Source organism: Podarcis raffonei, chromosome 11 (assembly GCF_027172205.1).
Source record: "Podarcis raffonei isolate rPodRaf1 chromosome 11, rPodRaf1.pri, whole genome shotgun sequence".
NCBI lineage: Eukaryota > Metazoa > Chordata > Lepidosauria > Squamata > Lacertidae > Podarcis > Podarcis raffonei.
In genome coordinates, this window is record NC_070612.1 from 31,427,483 (window position 1) to 31,453,184 (window position 25,702).

General features: G+C 39.0%; 1 protein-coding gene across 10 annotated transcripts in view; it reads right to left on the reverse strand.

Annotated features, from left to right (window-relative positions):
* Positions 1-486: 486 nt before the first annotated feature.
* Positions 487-25,702, reverse strand: part of SSBP2 (single stranded DNA binding protein 2) — a 116,244-nt gene continuing 91,028 nt past the window's right edge. For 7 of the 10 annotated variants that reach the window (XM_053409226.1, XM_053409222.1, XM_053409229.1 and 4 more), the window contains 12 exons: positions 25,018-25,077; positions 23,438-23,504; positions 22,374-22,444; positions 19,482-19,573; positions 16,229-16,277; positions 15,346-15,381; positions 13,322-13,376; positions 10,977-11,047; positions 10,460-10,538; positions 8,690-8,718; positions 7,848-7,946; positions 487-2,747 (listed from right to left, as the gene is read on the reverse strand). In XM_053409226.1, coding sequence (XP_053265201.1) covers positions 2,718-2,747; positions 7,848-7,946; positions 8,690-8,718; positions 10,460-10,538; positions 10,977-11,047; positions 13,322-13,376; positions 15,346-15,381; positions 16,229-16,277; positions 19,482-19,573; positions 22,374-22,444; positions 23,438-23,504; positions 25,018-25,077 — 738 coding nt within the window. In that variant the 3' untranslated portion in view covers positions 487-2,717. The remainder of the gene's footprint in view (positions 2,748-7,847; positions 7,947-8,689; positions 8,719-10,459; positions 10,539-10,976; positions 11,048-13,321; positions 13,377-15,345; positions 15,382-16,228; positions 16,278-19,481; positions 19,574-22,373; positions 22,445-23,437; positions 23,505-25,017; positions 25,078-25,702) is intronic. The other 3 variants (XM_053409223.1, XM_053409230.1, XM_053409227.1) reach the window with 1 other exon arrangement.

A 25,702-nucleotide genomic window follows, 5' to 3' on the forward strand; every position in this document is an offset into this window, starting at 1 on the left:
CAGAAACAAAAGCTTGAAGGAACTGTGCTAGGGGTTTACTCTTATGCAACTGTTTATCCAGATTTGGCTGAGACATATTACTTGGCAAGTGCTGGCAGAAGAAGCATTGTAAATTAGAAACAACTCATTTTATGAACATTAAAGATAGTTCAGCAGGAGATGGGGGGGAAGGGGAGAGAGAATGTTCACCTTCAGACCATCCCCATGCTAATTACAAATAAAATATTTTAAACTCATTTTCAACAGTTTATACACATAGAGCCCACCCAAAATGATTCACTTGTCTACTTCTGTTATTCTGTCTCCATTACCTGATACTCTGTCTGTATCTGGCATTTTAAAAGCCTGCAAATAATTAAGATCTGGATTAGAAAAAGCTCTGTTTTAAACATTTATCGCTGTTTTCAAAAGGTAGACTATATTTGATTACAAGTGTAGCTAGAACTCTACAGCTTTTTTTAAAGGATACCTAGAGAGGCACAGACATGAATTCATATGAGTTTATTCAGGAACGATTTACAAGTATAAGCAGGATGAAAAAAAGGAAGGTGCTCTTTTAACTACCCACCTTCCTCTTTTTAAAAAAATCCATATGATTAATCAGTTACTGTGTGAAAAATTTCCATATGCAGACCTGTGCTAAAACAATTCTATTGGCATTCCCACAGAAGAAAGTATTCGTGTCTTAATTAGCCTAAACATACATTTCTTTATCTGGGGCAAAGGCAGGGTGGGGGCTTGGCTTTAAGGCTTGCATATGACTATAAGACACAGTATAACTGGATGCTTAGCATGTTAGAAAGAAACCAATATTTGGAAAACAATTTCCTATTTCAATTTTCTCTTCTATATTACCAGCCTCTATAAAGACTTAATAGGGAGTAGAAGACAATTCAGACAAAAACACAAATTTATAGATAGCAGTGTCTTTAGATGTTGTATACAACATTATTAGCTCTTAATGTATGTGGTTTACTGGGGAAGTGTGCAAACAGAAGAGGAAAAATTAGGCACAGAGTAGATGAAAACATGACGTACTTGGGATCTATGTTCTCCTTCCATTCATGGAAGGTTATTTGATCCAAAGGAGGCTTCCAGAGGATAGAAGGGGATGGAGACAATTCTCACAACTTCCTTTTACTTTTGCTCTCTCTTCCTGTGTGTTGCATGTTGCAATTCCTCTGTCATTTGGGCCTTAATGATAGTCGAAGGAATCTGACTTGCATTCCAAAGGGGTAACCAAGTTTGCTGTTTGTTTTTGTCCTGAAAAACACTAGAGACTTAACAAATTTATTATGACATAAACTTTTTCTAGTCCACAAAAGCTTATTGCATAATAAATTTATAAGTATTTAGGATGCTACATTTAGGATGCTACTCTTTAAGATGCTACATTTAAATGAAGTAATCTGAATATTTGTATGGTCTCAGAAACATTGGAAGAAGTCTGATGAGATTATAGATAACGGGAAATTGCAGATAGTGGGTAAGGAAGAAGAGAGATTGAAGGGCCATTGAAGAAGGGCAAGAAACTTTCCTCCCCTCCCAACACAAGGTTAATAGGCCTTTAACTTATAACAGGTAATTGGGAGTTAGGGTGTCAGTCATCCCAGCAGACAATTGTGGACTGTTAGAAAAAGCATGCCTTAGAATAGAATCTATAACTGGAAAAAAAAATCTATTACTACATCTATGGAAGATCATACTAAATAGCTTTTATTTTTTCAAAAGGCAGAAAGTCAAAACCTGCCACTTTTATTGCTGGATGCTACAGCAATCAAACCAGAGCCCAACACAGTAATGTTGTATTTCTCTGCATAGATAAAGAAGTTGAGATATACTCAGACTTCCCTTGAAAACAAATATTGAAGGATTTGCACCCTGATCCTCAACATTACCAGAAGTAAATCTGACTTATCTCAGTGGAGCTTATTACCATGCAAATATCTTTAGGATCGCAGTATTAGGCTTCTTCGAAGAAACAAGAAAAGAACCCCTTCTATTTTCTTTTCTCTCACTTTTTAGGCAAAGGACAAGTTTTACTTGTTAAGCAAGATTAATGTGTTTCTTCAGTTTCTTGAGATAGTGTAGTTTTCAATTCACATGTTATTGGTATCAAACACAACCTTATGAGAGAGAGCCCTCTTAAAAGCAGTTTTATTCCTATCCATGATGGCAGACATTGACAAAAAACAGAACTTATCCGAGATCTTTTTAAAAAAATAACTTACAAAGCAGTGATATAAACAGCACGGAACAGTTCAGATGGGGAGAGGGAAGCAGTTCTTTTAATAGTTAAAATGTAAACATGAAAAAAGATGGAATAAAAGTCCCTATTTCTTATTTCTACTTAAGATGTCATGTGATAATATTTTACAACGTCCTGCAGGTCTATATATGTATGTGCGCATATCTATGTTTCTGTAACACACACATACATAATACACCTATCCCTACATATACATACACAGATAACTGTTTGCAGTTCAGTTCAGTCTTGGGCAGCTCTGATGTGCCACACAGTTGCTGAAACCAGACCAGGACCCACTTTCTTCACAAAACTGGAAAGATGGTTGGGGTGGGGGGAATGGTGGGTCCAATTGTGGCTGAGATTGTTTCTGTTAAACTGTACACAGGGATGAGTAATTTTTCTTCTTTAGTAGCTCTCTGGAGAGGGCCAACTCAGTGCAGCCTTCATGAAGAGACTTGATAATGGATCACACACTCATTGTCATGCTGGGGGAATACTGAAAAATAGGAATTCACATTTTAGCAGCAACTCAATTCACCAATCCACTAATAGTGAGACCTGAATGCAAGTTTCTCATGACTCTAGTCATGATTTCATGCGGTGCTCATGTGCATACTTCTAGCTTCCTAATTAACAGAGATATAGATATCTTACCTACCATAGTATCAGAAGCCATATAAGTAAGTAGTCTCTGGTAAGACAAAACACTCTGCTACCATAGAAGCAACTATCAAACTTACAAATCTGTAATTGGGTAGATTCCTTAAAGAAAAACACAAGAACTTGCAGACTAGCAAGATAGCATTTGTGTGAATGAGGGCTGATGATAAGAATCAGAGTTTTGATCTCTATAAACTTTATGGAAAATTGTGTTCAGCACTTCATAAAACACTTTTTGGCACATAGCGTTATTTTCTTTCTTTGTGACAAGAAGAGCTGATGTGGTACCTCCCCCCCCCCCGATGTTTTGGACTGTAACTTCCATCATCCCTGACCCAAGCTGGCTGGGGCTGATCAGAGTTGTAGTTCACAACATATAGAGAGGGCACAAGCTGTCCATGTATTTGTTAGAAATTCATTCCCCATGTTTGCAGTCATGAGATTGTTGTCTATCACATGATGGTGTATGTTTTCATTCCACAGTGTGGGAAGTGACAGAGACAGGATGTTTGTGTTACTGTGTTCCGTGAAGTGGGACTATTGTCCTTTGTTTTCTCTCTTTGCTGTCTGATGAGAAAGAGGCAGAAGCTAAATCAGAATGCTCCGAGTGTATTATATGCTGTGCTATTGGTTCTGTTACGCAAACTGTGAATACTCTGCGGATCCCTGAGTGTGCTAATGCCTTTTGGCATTAGTCAATGTGATGTTCGGGCAGAAGAAAGCTTTTGAAGCTCCTGAACAGTTGACCAGGAGGGAGAGAACATGCCAGTTGGGCATGTGTCTCTGCCAAGGTCCTACATGAGAGTAGGATACTCCTAACAGCATTAGGGCACCAGTTGACGATAATTAACCATATTCATTTGGCATTATTTCAGAAACACACTTTGGCTTTTGTTTAATACGCACATACTTCATCACAGAATCTGGACTAGTGCACATGCGTTGCAACACAGTATTTATTCATAGCACTTGAATCTGACACCCATAATCACATTGCTAAAGAGTTAAATGTTTTAAGTGCCAAGTGAATTGAAATGCCACATCAAGTCCAGTATTTAGTTTTAGGCAGAACTCCTATAGATGTTGCAACTCAACAAAGCTGGTTTCAATACTTAATGGCTACACTGAAAGCAACAGAGATATCAGTGTGCTCGGATATCAGTAGGTTAGCAAATGTTTGATAGCTATGCAGAGAAAGTCTTTTAAACAACCTTTTAATTGGATTTCTATTCAGCTGCATCTCAAAGACTTGGTAAAATTTTCAGTGACACGTAAGGTCACACTGTAGAATGATTTTAAATATCCACATAAAAAAGCTCCTAAGTTTTCCTCAGCTTCATTTACTGTATAGCAGGACTAAGATCCTTAAAATCAGCCAAGTAGAAAGTCAGTGGGTAGTAGTATCAAGGGAACTTATAATAGTGGGCAAAATAATATATCCAATATAATTACTGTTCCCCTTCCCATTCAGCTGATGGAAATTTTACCATAAGCTTGAGTGGCACTGCTGGATACAACTCAGATTTTACATTAAGCCGGTTTTATTCATTTTTGAATAACTACACCTTGTAAAAAATAATAATTGTAGTGATATTTTTCTCACTGCTAATTCATACAATGGCATATTTGTGACAGACACCCAATGAAAAAGCATACAATAGTTCTGGAAATATGAAACTTTGCTTGAATTAGGGCAAATTTAGGTCTCTTGATTCAAACAAAGTAGCAAGTATATCAAATTCATCTTCAGCATAAATAGTTCCAATTGGTGTTTCCGGGATCCTTTAATTCCAATTGGAGCAAAACCATCAACTTGGTCAGCATAACTGATTTTTAAAAATATAGGATTCATTACGAGTTCAAAATCTAACCTTAAAGAATGGAGTATGAGCATATTTTGAAGACTCATGAAAATATCTACCTTCAGTGCAATAGGTGAATGAACACTAGAGGGCATTATTGTTTATCATTACCCTAAAAGACTAACACAAATGTGCTCAGGAACGTATTTTAATTCAGCCATTTCAGAATGACTTTTTTTCAGTTGATTTAGGTAGCCAATAGCCTTGATGTCCATTGGCTAAAAGTTAGAGTCTAGTGTTGGGATGCATTTCAATGAACAGACCTAAACAAAAAATTTATATCATGTTGTTTGAAGAGTTTGGAATATAACTCATAATTTTTGCCATATTTAGGGGGCAAGAAGGTTTTAAATGATTGGAAGAGATCCACAATGAAATAGACAAGCTAGTGGAAGCATCATGCAAGAAACAAAATAAAACAAAGGAAAAACCACTTATAGCCATATGAAAAAGGTGTAGCCTATGGATAAAATTATTTATGAATTTTATCTACAATTCTCCTTATTATACACCATTTAGCTAATCAGTCATATCTGCATTGAGTTAATGTTTATTTGGCAAAGCATTATGCATCCCTGTTGCCTATCAGTAGTAGCATCTCAAAAATAATTTTATCTAAACAATAAAATCACATAAGCAAATATTAAATTCAAAAAAATTAAAAATAATTCAGCAACCAGCAGTAATAATGTAGAAGTATTTGTGGTTCTTTGCAGATATGTGGTCCACTTTTTTCTCCACTAATAGTAGAAAGTAAACAAATGCATATTTGAAAATATTGTTTATAATAAGTGACAACCGCCTATGTTCTCATGGGAAAAGAGCATTACTTGGCAATGCAGTAATGTTAAGAGAGAGAAAAAATGGAACAGCACACTCAGAGCATGTACAAAAATAGCGCACACACAACAAGGTTATAGTTCATGTTTTAGTGTCTCAAGGGAAGTTTATTTTAATTTGCAACAAAATAGGAACAGGAAGAAACATGAACAGCTAATTATCCAAGGATATCACTATGGCATCCTATCGGTGTACAACTGTTTAATAATTAGGTCTAAAGGAAAAGACATACCCCCCCACACCCTATTGTGTTTTTAATTAGATTTTTTTATTATTGTAAACTGCTTTGGGATAAAGGTTTGCTGGAAAGTGGGATAAAAATGGAACAAAGTGTTTATTACAGTTAATTCCGTTCTTACATTATAGTTATATATTTATATCCCACCTTTCCCCCTTGCAACTCAAAACAGCCAGGCAGTATCCTATCCAAGCCCATGCCCGTTTCTTTGCTGCATAGTGTGTCTTCCACTGCTCTCCAATCCAAAGGGTTGGTCAGCTGCAGCAATTTTCCAGCATGAATGAAGTGCTCCCAGGAATACAATATGCCCAGGAATACATATTTACCTGTTTACTTATTTAAAACTCAAACCATCCTAACCCAACTATCAATATATTTCATTCTGAATTATAGGATTATCTGCCTCTGTCAATGACATTTTCATGACTCTGTGGAACAGCTGAATGACAATGGAAGAACAACTCACTGTTTAAGAGTTAATCTGCTCACTGCTATAGTGCACTGCCTTCATGTACTAAAGTCTACTAATCCAAGCAGTAGCAAGTCTATTTTCCTCATATCCAGCATGCCCACGACGGGAAAGAACACTAATCCTGCCCATCAAAGTGTGCTTCATCATAGTAGCCTAATAATTTGTGGGGTAGAAGAGCAAGGACCACAACCATGGTAAGCTACAACTGCCATCATCTGTGATCAGAGGCCATGATGGCTGGGACTGATGGGAGTGTGGCCAGGCATCTAGAAGGGACACCATGTTGACTATAGAGCATTATGGGTTGACATCGTCTTCTCATAAAAACTGACATCAGTTTATCAATATAGATATCTGGTAGTCTTTGGCAACACACTGTATGTGAGGAAATGTATATCATATTCACCATGGTCACATCTTCATTCTGTTACTGAACCCAAAGGCACAGCATGGTAGGGACACTTTTACTTAATGGTATCCTTGCCTATATAGGTTGCAAATCTTCATATAGCCAATCTTCATACTTTCAAATGCAGTGTAAAGCAGTTTTCAAAACTGTCACCACAATCACAACAAATCTGTTTGCACCGAAACAATGGTTTTTTTTGGTCCCTTTCAAATAATACTTAAGAGCTTGAAAATTATCTGTTGCTTTGTGACACTGGTCTGTATTCCTTTGCTGATAACAGGGTATCAGACAGGTCCATATATTCTTCACTACAAATTCAGCCCTTTTCAATAAATTTTGTATACAAGTTCAGAAAAATGTTGAAGAAACAGATTGGAACTTTTTGAGAACAGCCATGCTAGCATTATACCATTTCCTGCAAAATCATCAACAAGACAATCTCTACTTATGGAAAGAAGGAAGTAAAAAAAACAGCTAATTTGTCAGAATTGCCAAAGCACGGTGATCCTAGCACAATACCTGATAACAGGCTAAAAATTGGTGTGTGGGTGTATAATATACAAAAGATAGGTCTATATTTTAAGCTTCATAAAACCATTTTATCCATAAGCAGAATCTATACTACAATCTTCACATATTATACACATTTTTCATGTTCCTGTGTATGCCATTTGCATGATGCTTTCACTATTTCAGTATTTTATGGATCTTTTCTAGTCATCTTTGGCCTTCATATCCCAAATAAACTAGGCCAACTGTGTGAAAGTTATCGTCTCAAAATCTAAATGGATGGGTTGCAAAAATCCATTTTCAATCTTTTCTTTAAATGCATCACAACAATAAACTGCAGGAAAATTTGCAAAAAAAAATAAAAATATTTACTTCAAGTAGATGGTGGAACAACAATGGCCTAAAACGTCTCCAGGAAATAACAAGCTTTTAAAAGAAAAAGGTCCTAACAGCCAAAGTCTGGATTCTCTTCTGAAAAACATCTGATGTGCGCTATGTTCAAATTTGTTTGATTGCCATGATTGTAAGCTTTCTAAAGGACTGAAAGTAATATAAACATGTGCAAGTTATTCAGTAGCAACCAAAAAATAAAATATAATACTTACACTCTCACTCTGAAAAGGGTTTAGAAAGTTTCCACCCATTTCACCATCATCTCGAGGGGTCCCGGGCTGATTGCTCATGCTCATATTACTGGGAGAGTTCTATTTGAAGAACACAACAGGAGAGCCAATGCTGTATGTGTGAATTCATTCTTGTTTTATGTAAATGAAAGAATTCAAGGACGAAAATATAAAACCCATAGCACTGCCACATTGTATTCTTGCCTCAATTCTCACGAGTGATTGACATATATTTTATATTTGCCATATGAGGTCCAAAGCAGACCTCTTCCTCTATCATCCACATATATGTATGCTCTCACATAGTGTACCACCAATAGATAGATGGCTAGTTTCTCTTAGAACCCCTATTAAAGACACCTCTGGCTACAAACCAAAAATCAAAATGTGCCCCCAAAAGGTGTTAACTTCTGCTTTGTGAGGTGGCATATTGATGGGGGTTATACTTGGTAGTTTCAGGATGGCAAGGGGAAAGCGTTGAACATACTTAATGCAGCTGTCTGGATTATTTGCATCATCAATACTGAATACATGCAGTTTAATACATTGATCACAAATAGGATAAATGATTAGAGATCATCAGGAAAATAATCCCTTATATTCAGGAAAATCAATAAGCTAAATCCATTTAATGGAACACGTATCAAGATTTAGTTTCAACCTTCTATAAATGATAATCTCATTTGCATAATGCCCTCAAAGTGTTGATAATCCAATAACAACTACTTCATTTTAAACAAGGTGTTCGTTTGTTTTTAAGTATTTAACCACCGTAATAAATCTGCTTAGAGAAAAACAGTGCCAAACATCAAATATATACTTACTTTGGAGATACTGTCCATGTCTCCTGAGCCTAAAATTAAAATGAAGATTTAGTTGTGGATTTCATCACTGAGTCTTTTCCAAACGTGAATACCTTAAATTGTGCCACAATTACGAGCCTTTCAATTTCAATGGGTCCAATAAATCACTATCAATAGCATGACGCTGCAAGTTTAGGCATAAAATCAGTTATCAGCGATGGCTTGGGCACATAAAGGTTGAAATGGGAGGTGTAGGTATTTGCTATTTCATAGTAAGAAGCTAGGTGTATCATATCAGGAAATATGGCAAGATTTCAGGTTGGCTAGAGCGTGAATTGGAAAAATGGTACAGGACCCAGACACCAGGAGTTCCAGCTAAGGTCATCGTTAAAGCAAAAGGGGGAGCTTAGGGAGCCTATCAAGTAATCTTACAGGTACCATTCTATCAGGAGGTCCAGTGCTAGAGTACAAACAACTGAATATAAAGGGCAGGTGAATCTTTTGACCTTGACCAGTAGATTACTTTTTGGAATTATTTTGGCGCTTTGCTCTGTTGGATTATTTCTGTGTTGGATTATCCCCTGGGAGACCACTTCTAGTAGTAGACTATGTAATTAGAAGCATATATAAGAAACCTTTTGTTGGTTTTTTCTTTATATAGTTGTGTGAAGTCTGTGTGAGACAGTGTATGTGCTCTCAAGAAAGAGTCCGTTGAACTTTAAACATACCTGCTTGAGCTGTACCAACTTGAGCTCAGTGGGTGGATTCCCAGGGACCAGAGAAAGGTAAGGCAGGAAGGAGGTTGTAGGATACCTCCAGGTCAAGTCCCAGTACACAGTTAATAATTCCACAAACATCTAAATCATACAGTCTACTCAGAGCTTAGCTGAATATATCATCCAATGTTTTTACATTTTAAAAATCATTTTTTTCTACTGAATATTTAACTTTTCCCCTTTAGGTTATGATATACTGCAAAATAATATATGCTTTTTCTTTTTTTAACCTATTGTGTTTCTGTGAAGTTGCTACAGCTCAAGTTGGGACAGCCAAGATGAGTAAATTGAAACAAGATGTATGCCATTTTTCTGCATTTTGCTTGACTTTTTTTTTTTTTTTTTTGCAAATTCACACCCAGAGCATGCTACCACCAGCAGAGGAGTTGTTGTTTTGACATCCTTGCTCATGGGAAATCAACAAAAGTCACAGTTGTTTACCGTCTGTCTGCTGTATTGTGGCAACATCTCTGTATGAAACCGGTTGCATTATCATGGATGAGGAAGAAGTGGTCAACCCAAGTAAAACAACCCAGCCTCACCAGTTGCCAAATGAGCAAAAGCTCTCCCCCTCCGCATAAACAGACTTTCCCACTCTGCCCTGGCTTGTTCTTTCAGTATTTTGATTTTGTAACTCAACCCTCAGTTGTTGTTTTTATTTTATTTTCACCTTAACTTTAAGGAGAGAACTTCCAGGACTTTTAAATTTCCTGGCATGTTATCATGAAACCTTACTCCAGAATCATAGCATGTTGGGGCTTTCCACCTGTGCAGTTTTATTTTAACTTCTAAAACACATGCAACTTAATTTATAAAGCACGATAGGAATCCCAAGTAGACAATATATATTTTGTATGTCAGGGTATTTTTTGCTAGAAACCTGAGAATTGCCATTTAGAAATCAACTTCCCTGGCTGCAAAGAAAATTTTGAAAACGTAATGGAAGAAATTCAAAACAAGACATTCTGAAATGAACTCAGCACAGAGTTAAGAAGTCAAGGTGTAGCACTCTTACCTAATGATCCATTCATATGATGTGAATCCATTCCACCCAATCCACCCATAGGGCCGTCAGACCCTGGTCCCATTGGAAACTGCAGAAAGTTAAAATACATCATACTACATGCTATTAAGTAACTTTCACCACTTAAAAAATCTATGGTAAAGAATAAACTGCATGGTAAAAACTGGAATATGAATAACAATCTTGTTTCTATTTCTGTCAGTATTGTATTTAAACAGTAAAAATAATTATCTCTAGAAATAGCTAGAAAGAGATATAGGAAATTACCTAAACCACTAGAGATACTCACATAAGCAATATTTATGTTAACATTGTTACATCAGAGTATGGCCTTGGAGCAGCCACTGCAAACATTTCTATATTAATGAAAATTTAGTGGAGCAATGTTGGCATGTATATAAGTCATGTTCTTTCACATAAAGGGAGATAAGACATACAAGAATAATGTTTCATACACTAGTGTTTAAGCTGCACAATTTAAATATGTGTTTTCATTTCTGATATTTACATTAGGTCTGTTGGGTCCAGGAGGAACTGCATTCATTAAAGTGTACATATTGTCTCCAGAGTTGGTTGAATCTGAAACAAAAATATATGTAGGAGGTCACACATCTTCAATGGAAAACAGCCAGTGAACACAATGAGCTATTAATTCAAGGCATGCTTACAGTGCCACGGAAGAACACATTTCAGAACTGTTCTCAAATTGGACGTACAGTACACATTATTGTTAACATCAACTGTAATGTATTTTGCTTATAAGCAGCATTTGGCTAGACTGTGAGCAAATGCTTGATAAGGGATTTGTTGCAGATGTTAAAAGGAAAACAGGAGCAAATATTGCATAGGCATGGACCAGCAGCAGTTTCCTTCTTTTAACATGAAAAATAACTGAACCCAGATGAGAATCCATTAGTATTCAAACTGAAGGGCACCAATATCCAATCTGCTTTGCTTGCTCCATTAATGGTTCGTGAGAAGGCACTTCCCCAATGTTTGTTGGGAGAGATCATCAGGAGGTTTGGGCTGGGTGTTCATCAGTATGCGGATGATACCCAGCTCTACCTCTCTTTTAAATCAGAACCAGTGAGGGCGGTGAAGGTCCTGTGTGAGTGTCTGGAGGCGGTTGGAGGATGGATGGCGGCTAACAGATTGAGGTTGAATCCTGACAAGACAGAAGTACTGTTTTTGGGGGACAGGAGGCGGGCAGGTGTGGAGGATTCCCTGGTCCTGAATGGGGTAACTGTGCCCCTGAAGGACCAGGTGCGCAGCCTGGGAGTCATTTTGGACTCACAGCTGTCCATGGAGGCACAGGTCAAATCTGTGTCCAGGGCAGCTGTTTACCAGCTCCATCTGGTACGTAGGCTGAGACCCTATCTGCCTGCGGACTGTCTCGCCAGAGTGGTGCATGCTCTGGTTATCTCCCGCTTGGACTACTGCAATGCGCTCTACGTGGGGCTACCTTTGAAGGTGACTCGGAAACTACAACTAATCCAGAATGCAGCAGCTAGACTGGTGACTGGGGGCGGCCGCCGAGACCATATAACACCGGTCTTGAAAGACCTACATTGGCTCCCAGTACGTTTCCGAGCACAATTCAAAGTGTTGGTGCTGACCTTTAAAGCCCTAAACGGCCTCGGTCCAGTATACCTGAAGGAGCGTCTCCACCCCCATCATTCTGCCCGGACACTGAGGTCCAGTGCCGAGGGCCTTCTGGCGGTTCCCTCATTGCGAGAAGCAAAGCTACAGGGAACCAGGCAGAGGGCCTTCTCGGTAGTGGCGCCCGCCCTGTGGAACGCCCTTCCAGCAGATGTCAAAGAGATAAACAACTACCTGACATTCAGAAGACATCTTAAGGCAGCCCTGTTCAGGGAAGTTTTTAACGTGTGATATTTTACTGTATTTTTGGTTTTTATGGAAGCCGCCCAGAGTGGCTGGGGAGGCCCAGCCAGATGGGCGGGGTATAAATAATAAATTATTATTATTATTATTATTATTATTATTATTATTATTATTATTATTGTGCAAGACGCAATGACAATGAGAAGTCTGGCCTTTCAAAATGGAAGAACTGAAGAGGTACAGAGGAGAACCAGCTATGATTTAACAAGCATCCAGACACAATTTGGCCCTGGGCCAAAGGCAAACAGTTCTTGCCTTCTTGGTAATTTCTGCCTGTTGTGGATGCTCTACCAAAGGGACGTATTCAGGTTTGAAAGAATGATTCATAAAGCTGTGTTAAAGGTAAAGGTAAAGGTACCCCTGCCCATACAGGCCAGTCTTGACAGACTCTAGGGTTGTGCGCTCATCTCACTCTATAGGCCGGGAGCCAGCGCTGTCCGCAGACACTTCCGGGTCACGTGGCCAGCATGACAAGCTGCATCTGGTGAGCCAGCGCAGCACACGGAACGCCGTTTACCTTCCCACTGGTAAGCGGTCCCTATTTATCTACTTGCACCCAAAGGTGCTTTCGAAGTGCTAGGTTGGCAGGCGCTGGGACCGAACGACGGGAACACACTCCGCCGTGGGGATTCGAACCGCCGACCATGCGATCGGCAAGTCCTAGGCGCTGAGGTTTTACCCACAGCGCCACCCGCGTCCCTAAAGCTGTGTTAGTCTTCCATAATTAATAAAATTATAAGTTGCATCCATGTATAGGAAGATGGAAGTGGTTCAGAATCCTAAAGTGATTGCTGAAACGTTAAGCAAAATTACATACATTTCTCTTACCTGTGTATGCATTTTAATTATTTGTTGCCTAAATCATGCATTTCCAGTATTTAAAAAAATGACGTACATTTTAAAAAAAATATTTTGCATTGCTTTGACATTTTCTGGTTAAAATTGGGATACCTGCTGGACTAGGCATGATGGGTGTTCCCGGTGGCCCCCCGCCTCCTGGTGGACCCTAAAAACCAAACCAAACCATTTAATTAATAAACAAACAAAAGAGCAGTCAGGATCACTGAAGAGACTTAAGTAAACAATATGCTTTTGAAGGGTTTCTGCACGTGACAGAATTGACATATTTTATTTCATCATTCATTCACTCAGATAGTTGAGTGCTTATCAATTTGGAAGTAAAACATGGCTATCCAAAAATAAGAGAGCAATTTCTACATACACATGGAACTCCCCAGTTATGTGCAAATATATGTCTATATTGTTTTTAAATTAGCAGCTGAGCTTACTTGAACCATGACTGGTAGAAGCACCAAGGGCACTTTAACCAAGTTGGGAGGGGAGGGTGTGTGTCAGGCATGTAAGTTCTGTGCCTTCCTTACGCCAATCAGTTAAGGATCCCAAGTGCATTAGCCACATGGCAGCTAAATCAGCAAGCAAAGGGGATAAGAAGACAACCATAATATTTGGTTTTGGCTTAGCTAGAAAGGTCAGCCAAGAAATTTGGATCCTTCCTTATCAGATTCCATCTGGGGATCAAATTACACTACTGACTACTGGGGACGGGACGGGACAGTAAGACAGACTTACAGTGGACGCTCGGGTTGCGAACGTGATCTGTGCAGGAGGCACAGTCGCAACCCGCAGCATTCGCAACCTGCAGCACTGCGTCTGCTCACGTGCATGTCATGATTCGGTGCTTCTGCGGAAAGCGCGATTTAGTGTTTCTGCACATGCGCGAGCACCGAAACCCGGAAGTAACCTGTTCCAGTACTTCCGGGTTCGGCGCGGTGTGCAACCCGAAAACGCGCAAGCTGAAGCGTCTGTAACCCGAGGTATGACTGTACTTACATCTTAATTGCTAATTTCTCTCACATGTCAAAAGTGTCACCACTTTGTAACTGTGAATTCAGGTTCAAATTTGTACACTCTATATAGAGCACACCTGAATATTCTAGTAAATTTGACAAGCTTGATAACCACGTTTTTTCCACACAAGCATATTAAGGTTTCACAGCAGGTTGTGATTTTGACACTTTTGCTACCTCCAGTTATCTAGACCAGGGGTGGCTAACTTCTTTTAATGCAAATACCACATCTGGGGGGGGGTGATCCCAGTGGTGGGCATGGTCACACCTCTCTTTCACACACCCACACCCCTTCATCTGGTACTGGGCTGGGTACAGAGCTTTAACTCTCTGGCCACGCCAGGCTTCTCTCTCCCTTTTCTGCCCTACTGGATTCTGCTTTGCAGGATGAGGCTGGTGGCAATTGTGGATGTCAGATGTATAACCAAGTCACGCTATTCAATCTGTGCCGGTATGGCTATCTGCTTTGTGTATCGTTACGACATGGTTCTAATAATCCTCTAAAATCACTGGTTGTAAATATTTAATAACAGAAGTTTTAGATAAAAAATCTAGCTACATTCCCTAAACCAATTATTCGGATGATTACAATGGTGATTCTGCCACTTAAGATCAGGTTTTCAAGTCCCACTCAGTTTAAGCGAAGAAAATAGAATCAGTCAAAACAGAACGGAAAAAGTGTGAAACATGTTCTTATATTTCACAAAATTTTATTTGTGACTATACTGTTAGATACTTTTTAGACCCTTCAATACAAATGAAATTTCTTAAATTCAAGCTCATAATTGTGTTCCTCAAAACAGCTGCTTTTACTTTTTCATTATTGAAGACTATGCATTGTACCAGTTAGAGAACATATGCTGAAGTAAAACCCAGCATTCAGGGCAATTTTGGCAAGACTGTTAACTGTTTTACTAATGAACATCAACATATGTACTACAAATATATAGCAGACGCAATGATACAAAACAGATCAGCTGTTCACTTCTCAACCAATACACATGGGTTTTCCTCAACATCTGGCCAACCATTTCTTAACCCAAATGAAACGTAGCATTTATGCTAATGACTGCACATATATAAGCGGACACACACAAGCATACTCACTACATAATTCCCAGGTGACGCAGAAGAGTATGGTATCTGAAAAAGAAAAGAAAAGAAAACTGAGCTTTATTCCCTTTGAGATATAATTCTTTTATTTTTAAAAATGCTTCATTTTGAAATTTAAAAAGTTTCTATTTTTATTTTGAACAAGTCAGCAAATCACTGCTAAAAAAATATCAGTGATCAAGTGATATATAAATGCCCTATAAATAAATAAATAAATAAATAAATAAATGCCACCTTACTACTGCCATTTCCACTATTTAAATCGTATTAAGTAAAGCTGAAGATGAACATTTTATTATGGTTTTTCCATGCAGCAATTGTTGTCAGAAAGCATTTTGTGGTTTTAAATGTTCTGTATAAATCAGCAGAATTAAGAATGGAAGAATCTTTGTTAAACAAAACAGCTGAGTTCATACTATGAGGAGTAGCAACTTATTTTATATCACCTTTCTATAAAAAAACAACAAAGGCAGCTAACAAAATAAAAAACCACCACCAAACAATTAAGATATCAAAACATAATAAACTTAACACAGCAGCACAACAGGCTATTTTTAAAGTAGTGATAGTCATAAGATTATAAGGAATGGGTAAAAAGGTAATCCAACTGCCTTGTCACCAAAAGCCACCTGAAACAGAAATAGAAAAGCTAAATGCAAGGAAGACGAAAATAGACCTACAACAGGTACTGAATTCAGCTTATGAAAAGGCCCTTGGATGTGTATCTTATGGGAGCAGAATGATATAGATAGTATTCCTGAGCCAGAAGGTATGTTGATAAAGTTATGAACAACTTAACAGTAAGTTTTGCTTTTTGCTTTTTTCAAAAGGCATAAAACAGGATTACAAATTCCAGTACATTTTGATATATACTTACAGAATTGGCATTTGTAGGGTTTGGCCAAGGTCTACCACCTCCCGGACCCCTAAAATATAAAAGTTCACAAGATAATTTGAGCTGCAGGAGAGGTAAGAGGAAGGTGAAATACAATTCTGAGAGTGGAAGTCTTTTTGTGCAGTGTTGGATCCTGCTCTTAATATAGAGGCCAGTAGCATCCTCTAGTCTAATATAGACTTCCCCAGAAATATAATATAGACACAACCTTACACCATCTAATTGAAAGATAGACAAAGAATATTTTAGGGGGGGAAAGGGGGTGGGAGGAAATTTAATGCTACAGTTTCCGGACAGTTAGACGATTCTAAAACAACCTAATCTAATACCATCCACCTCTTGCTTTTGCATCCTTTGCCACTCCTGTGTTGTTGGAAGTCCTTCAGCTTTCTCCCAATGGAAGTGTAGAGTGTTTGAGGACCAGGACATTCACAGGGAAACCAAAATGCTTGTTTACAAAGCTATTGTACTACGCACCAACTTTACTGTATGTTTGTGAAACATGGACCACTTATAAATGCCATCTCCAACTCCCCAAAAGATTCCAACAACGGTGTCTCCAAAAAAAATTATATATCACTTGGGAAGACAGGCAAACTAATGTCAGTGTACTGGAAGAAGCAAAGATCACTAGTGTCGAAGCAATGATTTGTCAGCATCAACTTACTGGACTGGTCATGTTGTTTGGATGCCTGATCACTGGGCAACAATTTTTTACTTTTTGAATGTTGTCTAGATTTCTACAACTGATTTAGGGTATTTTTGCTGCTGAATCAGGAAATGGCATCCGTTTCTCTCCATCAGGTCAGGTTTACTGTAAACTGAATGGTGGGCATTGATATAGGTAAGTTCACATAAATTGCATGTTGCTTCACCATTTTTCAAACTTCAGGGCTTGAACTTCCGTTTCTTGGAACTCCTGGAATGCTCAGCAGCAGGGAGGTCTCTCTTCAGAGTCCAACAGTAGTCAGCCATCATGACTGCATCCCAGCGACCCTGATACCTGGTCTCCATCTCTTTCATGTCCTGATGGAATCTCTCCCCCTGCTCGTCACTCATAGAACCCAGGTTCTCAGGAAACCGGTCCATATGTGAAAATAGGTAGTGCATCTTGACGCTCATGTTGCACCCCAGGTTTCTGAAAGCAGTCAGCATGTTGTTGACAAGTTCTGCGTAGTTTCTGGCCTTATTGTTGCCAAGAAAGTTCTTCACTACCAGAACAAATGCCTTCCACGCTTCCAGTTACACTTCGTTCATTGAGTTTCCGAACTCTGGATCTCTGATGAACTGAAGGATCTGAGGACCGTCAAAGATGCCAACTTTCAACTTCTCCATGGTCAATCCTGGAAAAGCCTGGCACAAGTAAGTGAAGCAGTCACCATCCTTGTCCAGAGCCTTGGTGAACTGCTTGATTAAGCCAAGCTTGATGTGCAGCGGTGGGAAGAGTATTCTGTCTCTGTCCACCAGAGGGTCGTTGATGACGCTCCTTTCTTTGCAAGGCACCAATTCCTCCCGCATAGGCCAGTCCTTCTTCGTGTAATGCTGAGCATGGTCCCTACTATCCCACATGCACAGAAAACATGGGTACTTGGTGATGCCAGACTGTTGTCCCAACAAAAAGTTCACCATCTTCAGGTCAACACAAATAAACCACTTATGCTGATCATAACCAATTTTCTCCAGCACATACTTCACCGCTTCATAGTTCTCCTTCAGTGTACTCGAGTGAGCCAGGGGTATAGAGGCAAACTGGTTGCCGTTGTGTAGCAGAACACATTTCAGTGATCGCTTGCTGCTGTCAATGAACAGTCTCCAATCTTTGGGTTCATACTGTGGCACTCCAAGCCCCATTACCTTAGTTTTGATCCCCCAACTTTATGCTTTGCCACACCAATTTATGGAAGATTTAGAGGTTTTATGAGTTCAAACTGATCCCTTTTCGACATAATCACCCAGAACTATCGGACCTGAATACTTCTTGTCATTAAAATAATCATTTCCAATCAAAACAATTATTCGACATGGCATTTTACCCCCACCAACTTCTTCTAAAACGCTCCACACAAGCGTACATGTGAACAAAAACGTAAAAAAATGACATGTGGCCATAGCTCAAAAACTTGACCTGACTGAGCAAAACCAATGTGATTTTTGGATTCAGCACATCAGATTCGTCCTAAATCAACTGAAAAAACGCAGACAACAAATTTGTTGTTGACCAGTGAATTATCGTCCAAAGCAACTACTCTATTGCCAACTTAATAGAAAGTGTAATGCCGGTGGACAACAAAACAGGTTAAAGACACTCTCAAGACAAATCTAAAAAAAATGTAGTAAAAACACTGACAACTGGGAAACACTGGCCTGCAAGTGCTCTAATTGGAGAATAGCCTCTACCCAAGGTGTAATGGACTTTGAAGAAGCACGAACTCAGGACAAAAGGGAGAAACGAGCTAAGAGGAAGGCACCTTTGGCAAATCCTCACTGTGATCAACTCCTACCCGGAAACTTATGTCTCCGCTGTGCAGAGGATGTGCGGATCCAGAATTGGCCTCCACAGTCACCTACAGACACACTGTTAAGACCATATTCATGGAAAACAATCTTACTTAGCTACAAGTGATCACCAAAGAAGAATAAGCTGTTTCTGGTAACTAATGAGCAAGTAACTATATGTCTGACAGGTAGCATATTATTACAATGTTACTGTCTTGCTCCCTTTATTTGACATATTTAACTTACTAACATAACAAACACTTCTAAAGTAAATGCATAACTATTTACATCTTTAATTCCACTTACTTCCAGAAACATGTAACAGTGACAGACACCAATTGCCCCATCTTTACCACACCGCTAACATTCTGCATATCCAATGCCTTCCTTTCCTTATCCATACTAGGGTGTAGTACCATTGGCACAAACATAATGAAGATACAGGTTGCTTTCAGTTATTGTTCTTCTGTTGTAATCTACAAGCAGAACTGCAATTGACTTTCAATATAGTCAAGATCTCCTGCTATGTTTTATCCATAGTAGAGAACATGACATATCTGCTGTGAGAGGGGCCACCAGAAGTTCAGCACACATTCATGATAAGCCTTATGATGGATGTCAATTTGACTCTGGTTTATTTTTTAAAGGTTGATCTTTTAATTACATGTTATAAGGTTTAATGTAAAACAAGATTGTCCCTTTTTGGAAATGTTTTAGCGGCATTTTTCTTTTTACTTACATATTCATTCCAGGCATTCCGGGGCCACCTAAAGCATTCAGTGGGGGTCTCATTGCACCTCCATAGTTCTGCAATGATAACCAAGGGTCAGACTACCACAAAACAAAAAAACAAAACCAAAGAGGAGGGGGGAAAGAAAGGACAGCAGGTTAATGACTTCCCTACACATCTGATTATTGGATAGGCCAGGGCCATTCATTTTCAGAATTTGAGTTGCTTGACTAAAAACAATTATTATTTCTACACTCTCCCTAATTTTAATAAAACTATTTAGCATTTCCTAAGAGTCTTATTATCTTAACAATGGAAGGATATGGGGCACATTTACAAATGTTAATTGATTCATGGAGATTGTAACATTTATGATAGATAACACAATTGTCTGTGAGGGACAGATTTAATATCCATTTCACAAAAGTTGACTTTGTATTCCACAGACATTTTGAGGGATTCAAATGGATATTTTTTTAAAGTAAACTGCCTATTTAGTGTTAGTATTTAACATTAGAAGTATATACTTATACTGAACAAGATGACTGCTAAGTTTACTTAATAAGCAATCTACAGCAAAGAGCAGAAGGCACGAAAAATGTACTGAAATGCCTATGAACAGCCCATTGCTGTGTTCAGGACAAAACGAAAATTTGCTCTCCACCTAGCTCTTAGGCTGTCACATATAGCAATTGATTCTGGAAACTGCGCTATTTACCTGGGGGTGTGTGTGTGTGTGTGTGTTAAATAGTACATGGGTGATATCCAATATTTCCTCTTTGTCTCCCTCACCCCAGTGCACCTCCCCCCAAATTTGTTTCGTAAGATCCTTCAACCCTTTGAAGCTGTTGTGCTGGGATGTGCGTGGGCTGCAGAGAGAAGGAGAGGAGATGAAAGTCCTGTTGCACAAGCAGAAGTCACCAGCGGACAGGAATAACTGGGTATCACCCAATGTACGTAGCTGTAACATGACCATCTTAGACTGTGTGTATTCTCAGCTATAAGAATTGTACTATTCAAAGAGAAAGCATGTCAATCTGTTGTGAGAAGGGAAGTCAGGCTTGAGTTCTTAAAAGTGGCCAATGCTATTTACTTTGTAAGTGTACTCATATAACACTTTCTAATTATAACAAAAATTAAAACAAAGAGCCCTAGATGAGTCTAGTCAACAAACCCATGTTGTAGGACATGTGCTCCAGACATGCTGATGTATAACAACATGCTTCTGGAGCTATGTCATATTTTATTGAAGTCTTCCAGAAATAGAAGTCATCAAAATAAATGCACACATAGTAAAAGGTAAAGGGACCCCTGACCATTAGGTCCAGTCGTGACTGACTCTGGGGTTGAGGTGCTCATCTCGCTTTATTGGCCGAGGCAGCTGGCGTACAGCTTCCGGGTCATGTGGCCAGCAGGACTAATCCGCTTCTGGCGAACCAGAGCAGCGCATGGAAATGCCGTTTACCTTCCCGCCGGAACGGTACCTATTTATCTACTTGCGCTTTGACGTGCTTTCGAACTGCTAGGTTGGCAGGAGCAGGGACCAAGCAATGGGAGCTCATCGTGTCGCGGGGATTTGAACCGCCAACCTTCTGATCGGCAAGTCCTAGGCTCTGTGGTTTAACCCACAGTGCCACCCGCGTCCCAATGCACACATACTGACATATAAAAACTGTCTCTTTTTAAAACTTTCAGCAAAAGCTTGACTGATTTTCATGCTGTTCAGTTCAATTTTCTCTGATTAAGAATCTGAGGATTCACACTAGTTTCCACCTTGTGAAACTAAGATGTTTATTGAATACTGAAGCTAAAATAACTAAATCAGTTTCTATGCTAATACTGTTGTAGGAAAGGATTTGGATATTATTGATTCTGTGAAAGTATACAATTTCTGTGAAAGTATACAATTTTGCCAAATGGTTTAAAAATATTTAAAAAGGAAAAACTGAGTAAGTCTTGCTTGAATGATTCGGTATTATTAGGGACATATGAAGAGATTTACAGTGGAACCTCGGTTTTCGAATGTAATCTGTTCCAGAAGACAGTTCAACTTCCGAAACATTAGAAAACGGAGGCACAAAGAGCGGCCTACCAATTCAATAGAGAAAATGGTAAAAAACAACAGATACATGAAGCGGAAACTGTTCGACTTCTGAGGCGCGTTTGATAACGGAAGCATTTACTTCCGGATTTTGGCCTTCAAAAACCAAAGCTTTTGGCAATGGAGATGTCCAAAAACCAAGGTACCACTGTATATGGATAGGTTCAACAGACGGTGAATGGCCATCAATTAGAAAGTTTAATTAATTTTTCTTTCTTTCATGTTTTCTGTCTTTTAAAAACGATATTTTGCATTTCTCCAAGAAATAGCTAATGTAGCTATTAAACAAATGAGAAATACCAAAGGCTTTCAGTTTGGTTAAGTGGAAGAAAAATGAATGTTGCAACAAATTGCACATTTTAAAAACTACAGTCAGTGAACACAGATATGCCAAACAAACTATGGTTATGCCACTATTTCCCCCAGGCATTTAATACTCAGAAATATGCTGCTTCTATACCTGATGATTCATGGAATTAATAGGTAAATGAATCATCCATGTGTAGAATAATTTCTAAGTACAGAACGGTGAGAACAAACAAACAAACAAGCAGATTATGTGATCTTCTTCATGATCTATTTTTAAGCTTCCAGACGCCACTGTTGGAAGCAGAAAGCTGAGCTAGGTGGATTTTGGTCTAACCAAGCAAGGAATGGTTTCAGGGATGTAGCATAGGTGTTCTGTGGGAAGTCATGCCTTTACAACAAATAGTTGTACAAATAGTTGCATTATAAATTCCACATGAAAAGTGGGAATTTTGATATACATGGCCATGTGAACTGCAACACAAGCAATATACCTGAGGTCCTAAGGGAACCATTCCTCTCGGAGGAGTCATTCTCTGCATTGGCCCACCCATATTTGGATGTCCTGGAAAAGACATGTATTAGGGTACAACCTTTAGTTCAATAATCAGGTTAGCTGATTAAAATGTCTTTATATTCAGAGGCACATTCTTAAATCAGATTTCCCCCCACCAACAAATTGTTAATCATGGTTAATGCAAATATTTATCATACACACACTCATATGGCAGGCACCATCGTTGATTATTGTTCTTTCTCTAACACAGAGGCAGAGTCTCTTCTAAGATGGTGCTTGCCACAACAGTGGTTGCATTAGCTAAAAATAAAAAAAAAGCATTTTCTTCAGAACTTTAGCTGAACTCATATGCGGACTTAATAAAGCATTCAGCCCCAACAACCAGTTCACTGTAGACAAGTTATGGAATGAACCTCCACTTTTATGTTTAGACAAAAAAGGAGGTTGGAAGTAATAATGGAACTATATAATTTTAAAACAACTAATACAATTTGCTAAGCATTCTTTAACTGACAGTGCTAAATAATATATAACTACATTACATATTTCAATTATTCAAAAGGAAAACAGCTAGGAACTCAGGGTAGCTGCTGAATATAGTGCAAGATTCTGGGCAGAATGCAATAGCTTCTTGGGTAATCCCTAAGCAACGGTGACTTAGGAAAAGGAAATGCTATGATGGGTAAGATATTTGAATCATCAGAGACCTTTAGGTAAAAAAATACTTATTTATCCCCATCAATTCTGACCTCAATATGAAGAATGTCATTATTCAATTTATGCTGCAAAAGTAAAATGATTTAAACTCCAGAAGAACAGCATAGAAGCTGTTCCCTTTGCTTTAAGAGATGATGAACTACAAAGGTTTTTCCCTTGTATCCTATGCCACAGGACATCCATGAGAAGAACAACAGAACCATCCCACCTGCAGTGTCACAACTGTGTTCATTTTTGCCTGTCACTCTGATCGCTTAACATTCTAAGAAGTGAGAGTAAGATTTCTGAACCAACATGCTGTTATCTACTGATGATGCAGATTACCTTGTTGCCGTGTTGGATCCATTCCACTAGGTAATAATGGCTGACTTCCTGGGACACCTCCAAGTGCCTATAAATAAAAACACCAACATTTAAAAGTTCAATTATATATGAACAGAGAGAGGCTTATTTTTTTAAAAAAAATGCAATGTGTTTCAAATGCCAAGCAATATTAAATATAAAAGCAGTATTTTAATATTATTAAAATATTAAAACAGTACTTTATTGAGTTAGGTTTTTAAGATAAGCTACCACTGACTTTCCTTACATTTTCACAAACTACAATGATTTCCAGTTCCAAACAAGTCTATCATTTTGATTGTATTTAACTTTGTTCACCCAGTTATTAGATGCCTTTTGTTAACCAAAAATTGCTGGAAACCTCAATAGGAACACTGCATAAATTCCATTGATTTCAATGGAATATTGGTTGAACGACTACATGAAAATTAAGCACGTATTTAACCATGCTAATTTTGGTCAAGTTTTATAACATGAAATAACACAATCAGTGCCGTAACTGTGCCTTATATTAAGCAGTGCTTTTTAGAATCCTGATATAAAATGAAAAAATCCACCCACAGACAGGGGAAGTCTTGACTGAGCAGACTTCTGAGTGCTCTTCCAGATGAGGCTTTTTGCTGTGCACTCGCTCTATAAAGTGAAATTTCCAGAGGGTCCAATTCGTAAACTGCTGTCATTCTTTAAATGGAGGCTGTCTTTGTCTTGCCTCAAATAAAAAAATGCAATCCCCCCCAAAAAAAAATTGGCAGGGGGCGGGGCGGTGAAGCACAGTGTGTGCGATGCATTCATTTGCCCACCATGGTCAAAGGCTGCGAAGAAAGTTAAAGTAAAGGTAAAGGTACCCCTGCCCGTACGGGCCAGTCTTGACAGACTCTAGGGTTGTGCGCTCATCTCACTCTAGAGGCCGGGAGCCAGCGCTGTCCGCAGACACTTCCGGGTCACATGGCCAGCGTGACGAAGCTGCTCTGGCGAGCCAGCACCAGCGCAGCACACGGAAACGCCGTTTACCTTCCCGCTATAAAGCGGTACCTATTTATCTACTTGCACTTAAGGGTGCTTTCGAACTGCTAGGTGGGCAGGAGCTGGGACTGAACGATGGGAGCTCACCCCGCCGCGGGGATTCAAACCGCCGACCATGCGATCGGCAAGTCCTAGGCGCTGAGGTTTTACCCACAGCGCCACCCGCGTCCCACCCGCGTTCTTCGCAGTGTGTGCGAAGAAAGTTAGTGTCACATTAAAAAACACTGTTTCTTCACTTCTGCAGCTCTTTCTTCTTTTCTTGTTTTGTTTTGCTGCTACAGACCGATAAAAGTACAAGAGACAAAACCCCTCAGACTCTTGACCTAGACTTCTGGGAATCAAGAGGCTGATATGGTGCAATTCCAATAAAATTTGATTTGCATTGTCAAATGCCTGTATAATGTATGGAGTTTGTTTAAATTATTGTTCTCAAAAAGAAAGTATGCAGAGTTTTGGCTTTTCTGGTTCAGTTTTCTCTTGCCCCTTGCAAGAGAATGATGCAATAATGAATTATTATTCATTAATAAAAGGATTGTTACCTGATTGGGTATCCTTAAAGGTGGCCTTGGGCCTCCTGGGTATCGGGGGGACATGAAAGGCTGCAAAAGAAAATAACTACATTAAGAACACAGATACAGCCATTTTAAATTAAATCCTAGAAAAACTTTAATACTAATTCTCACAACTAACAAGAACGTTAAGTTATTTGAGCAGTGACGGATGTTACTGTACTTCTTAACTGACATTTATTGATTCCTGTAATCTGGGGCTATCAACATTCTGGGGCCACTAGGCATCACCACTTCTGTTCTCAGAAAAGCAAGACCTACAACCCAGTTCTTGTAGAGCTGAAAGAAAACAGTGCCTACACTCACAGGAATCCTGTAATGCAAGTTAGGAATGTAGGAACAGTCCCTTTATACGTACTGTGTTAGCACTTTTCTGGGCCACATGACTGTAAGCAGGGCTGGGGATAAGGTTAAGACACAGCTTACCAAGAGCATATAAAAGGACTGTGTCTAAGCTTTAGCAAAGTCAGGCCAGGAGCTTTCCTGAGCTTGTTCCGAGGCTTAGACTGTTCCTCATGGCCTTAAAAACCAAACTTGGGGTGATTCTGTACAGTTCTGCTTGAGTTATGATTAATGTCAAGAACTTGGATGAGATGCAGGAAAAGACTTTGAATTTTTATGCAGCTTGCTTTACTGTTTAACAAAAGGTTCTCCC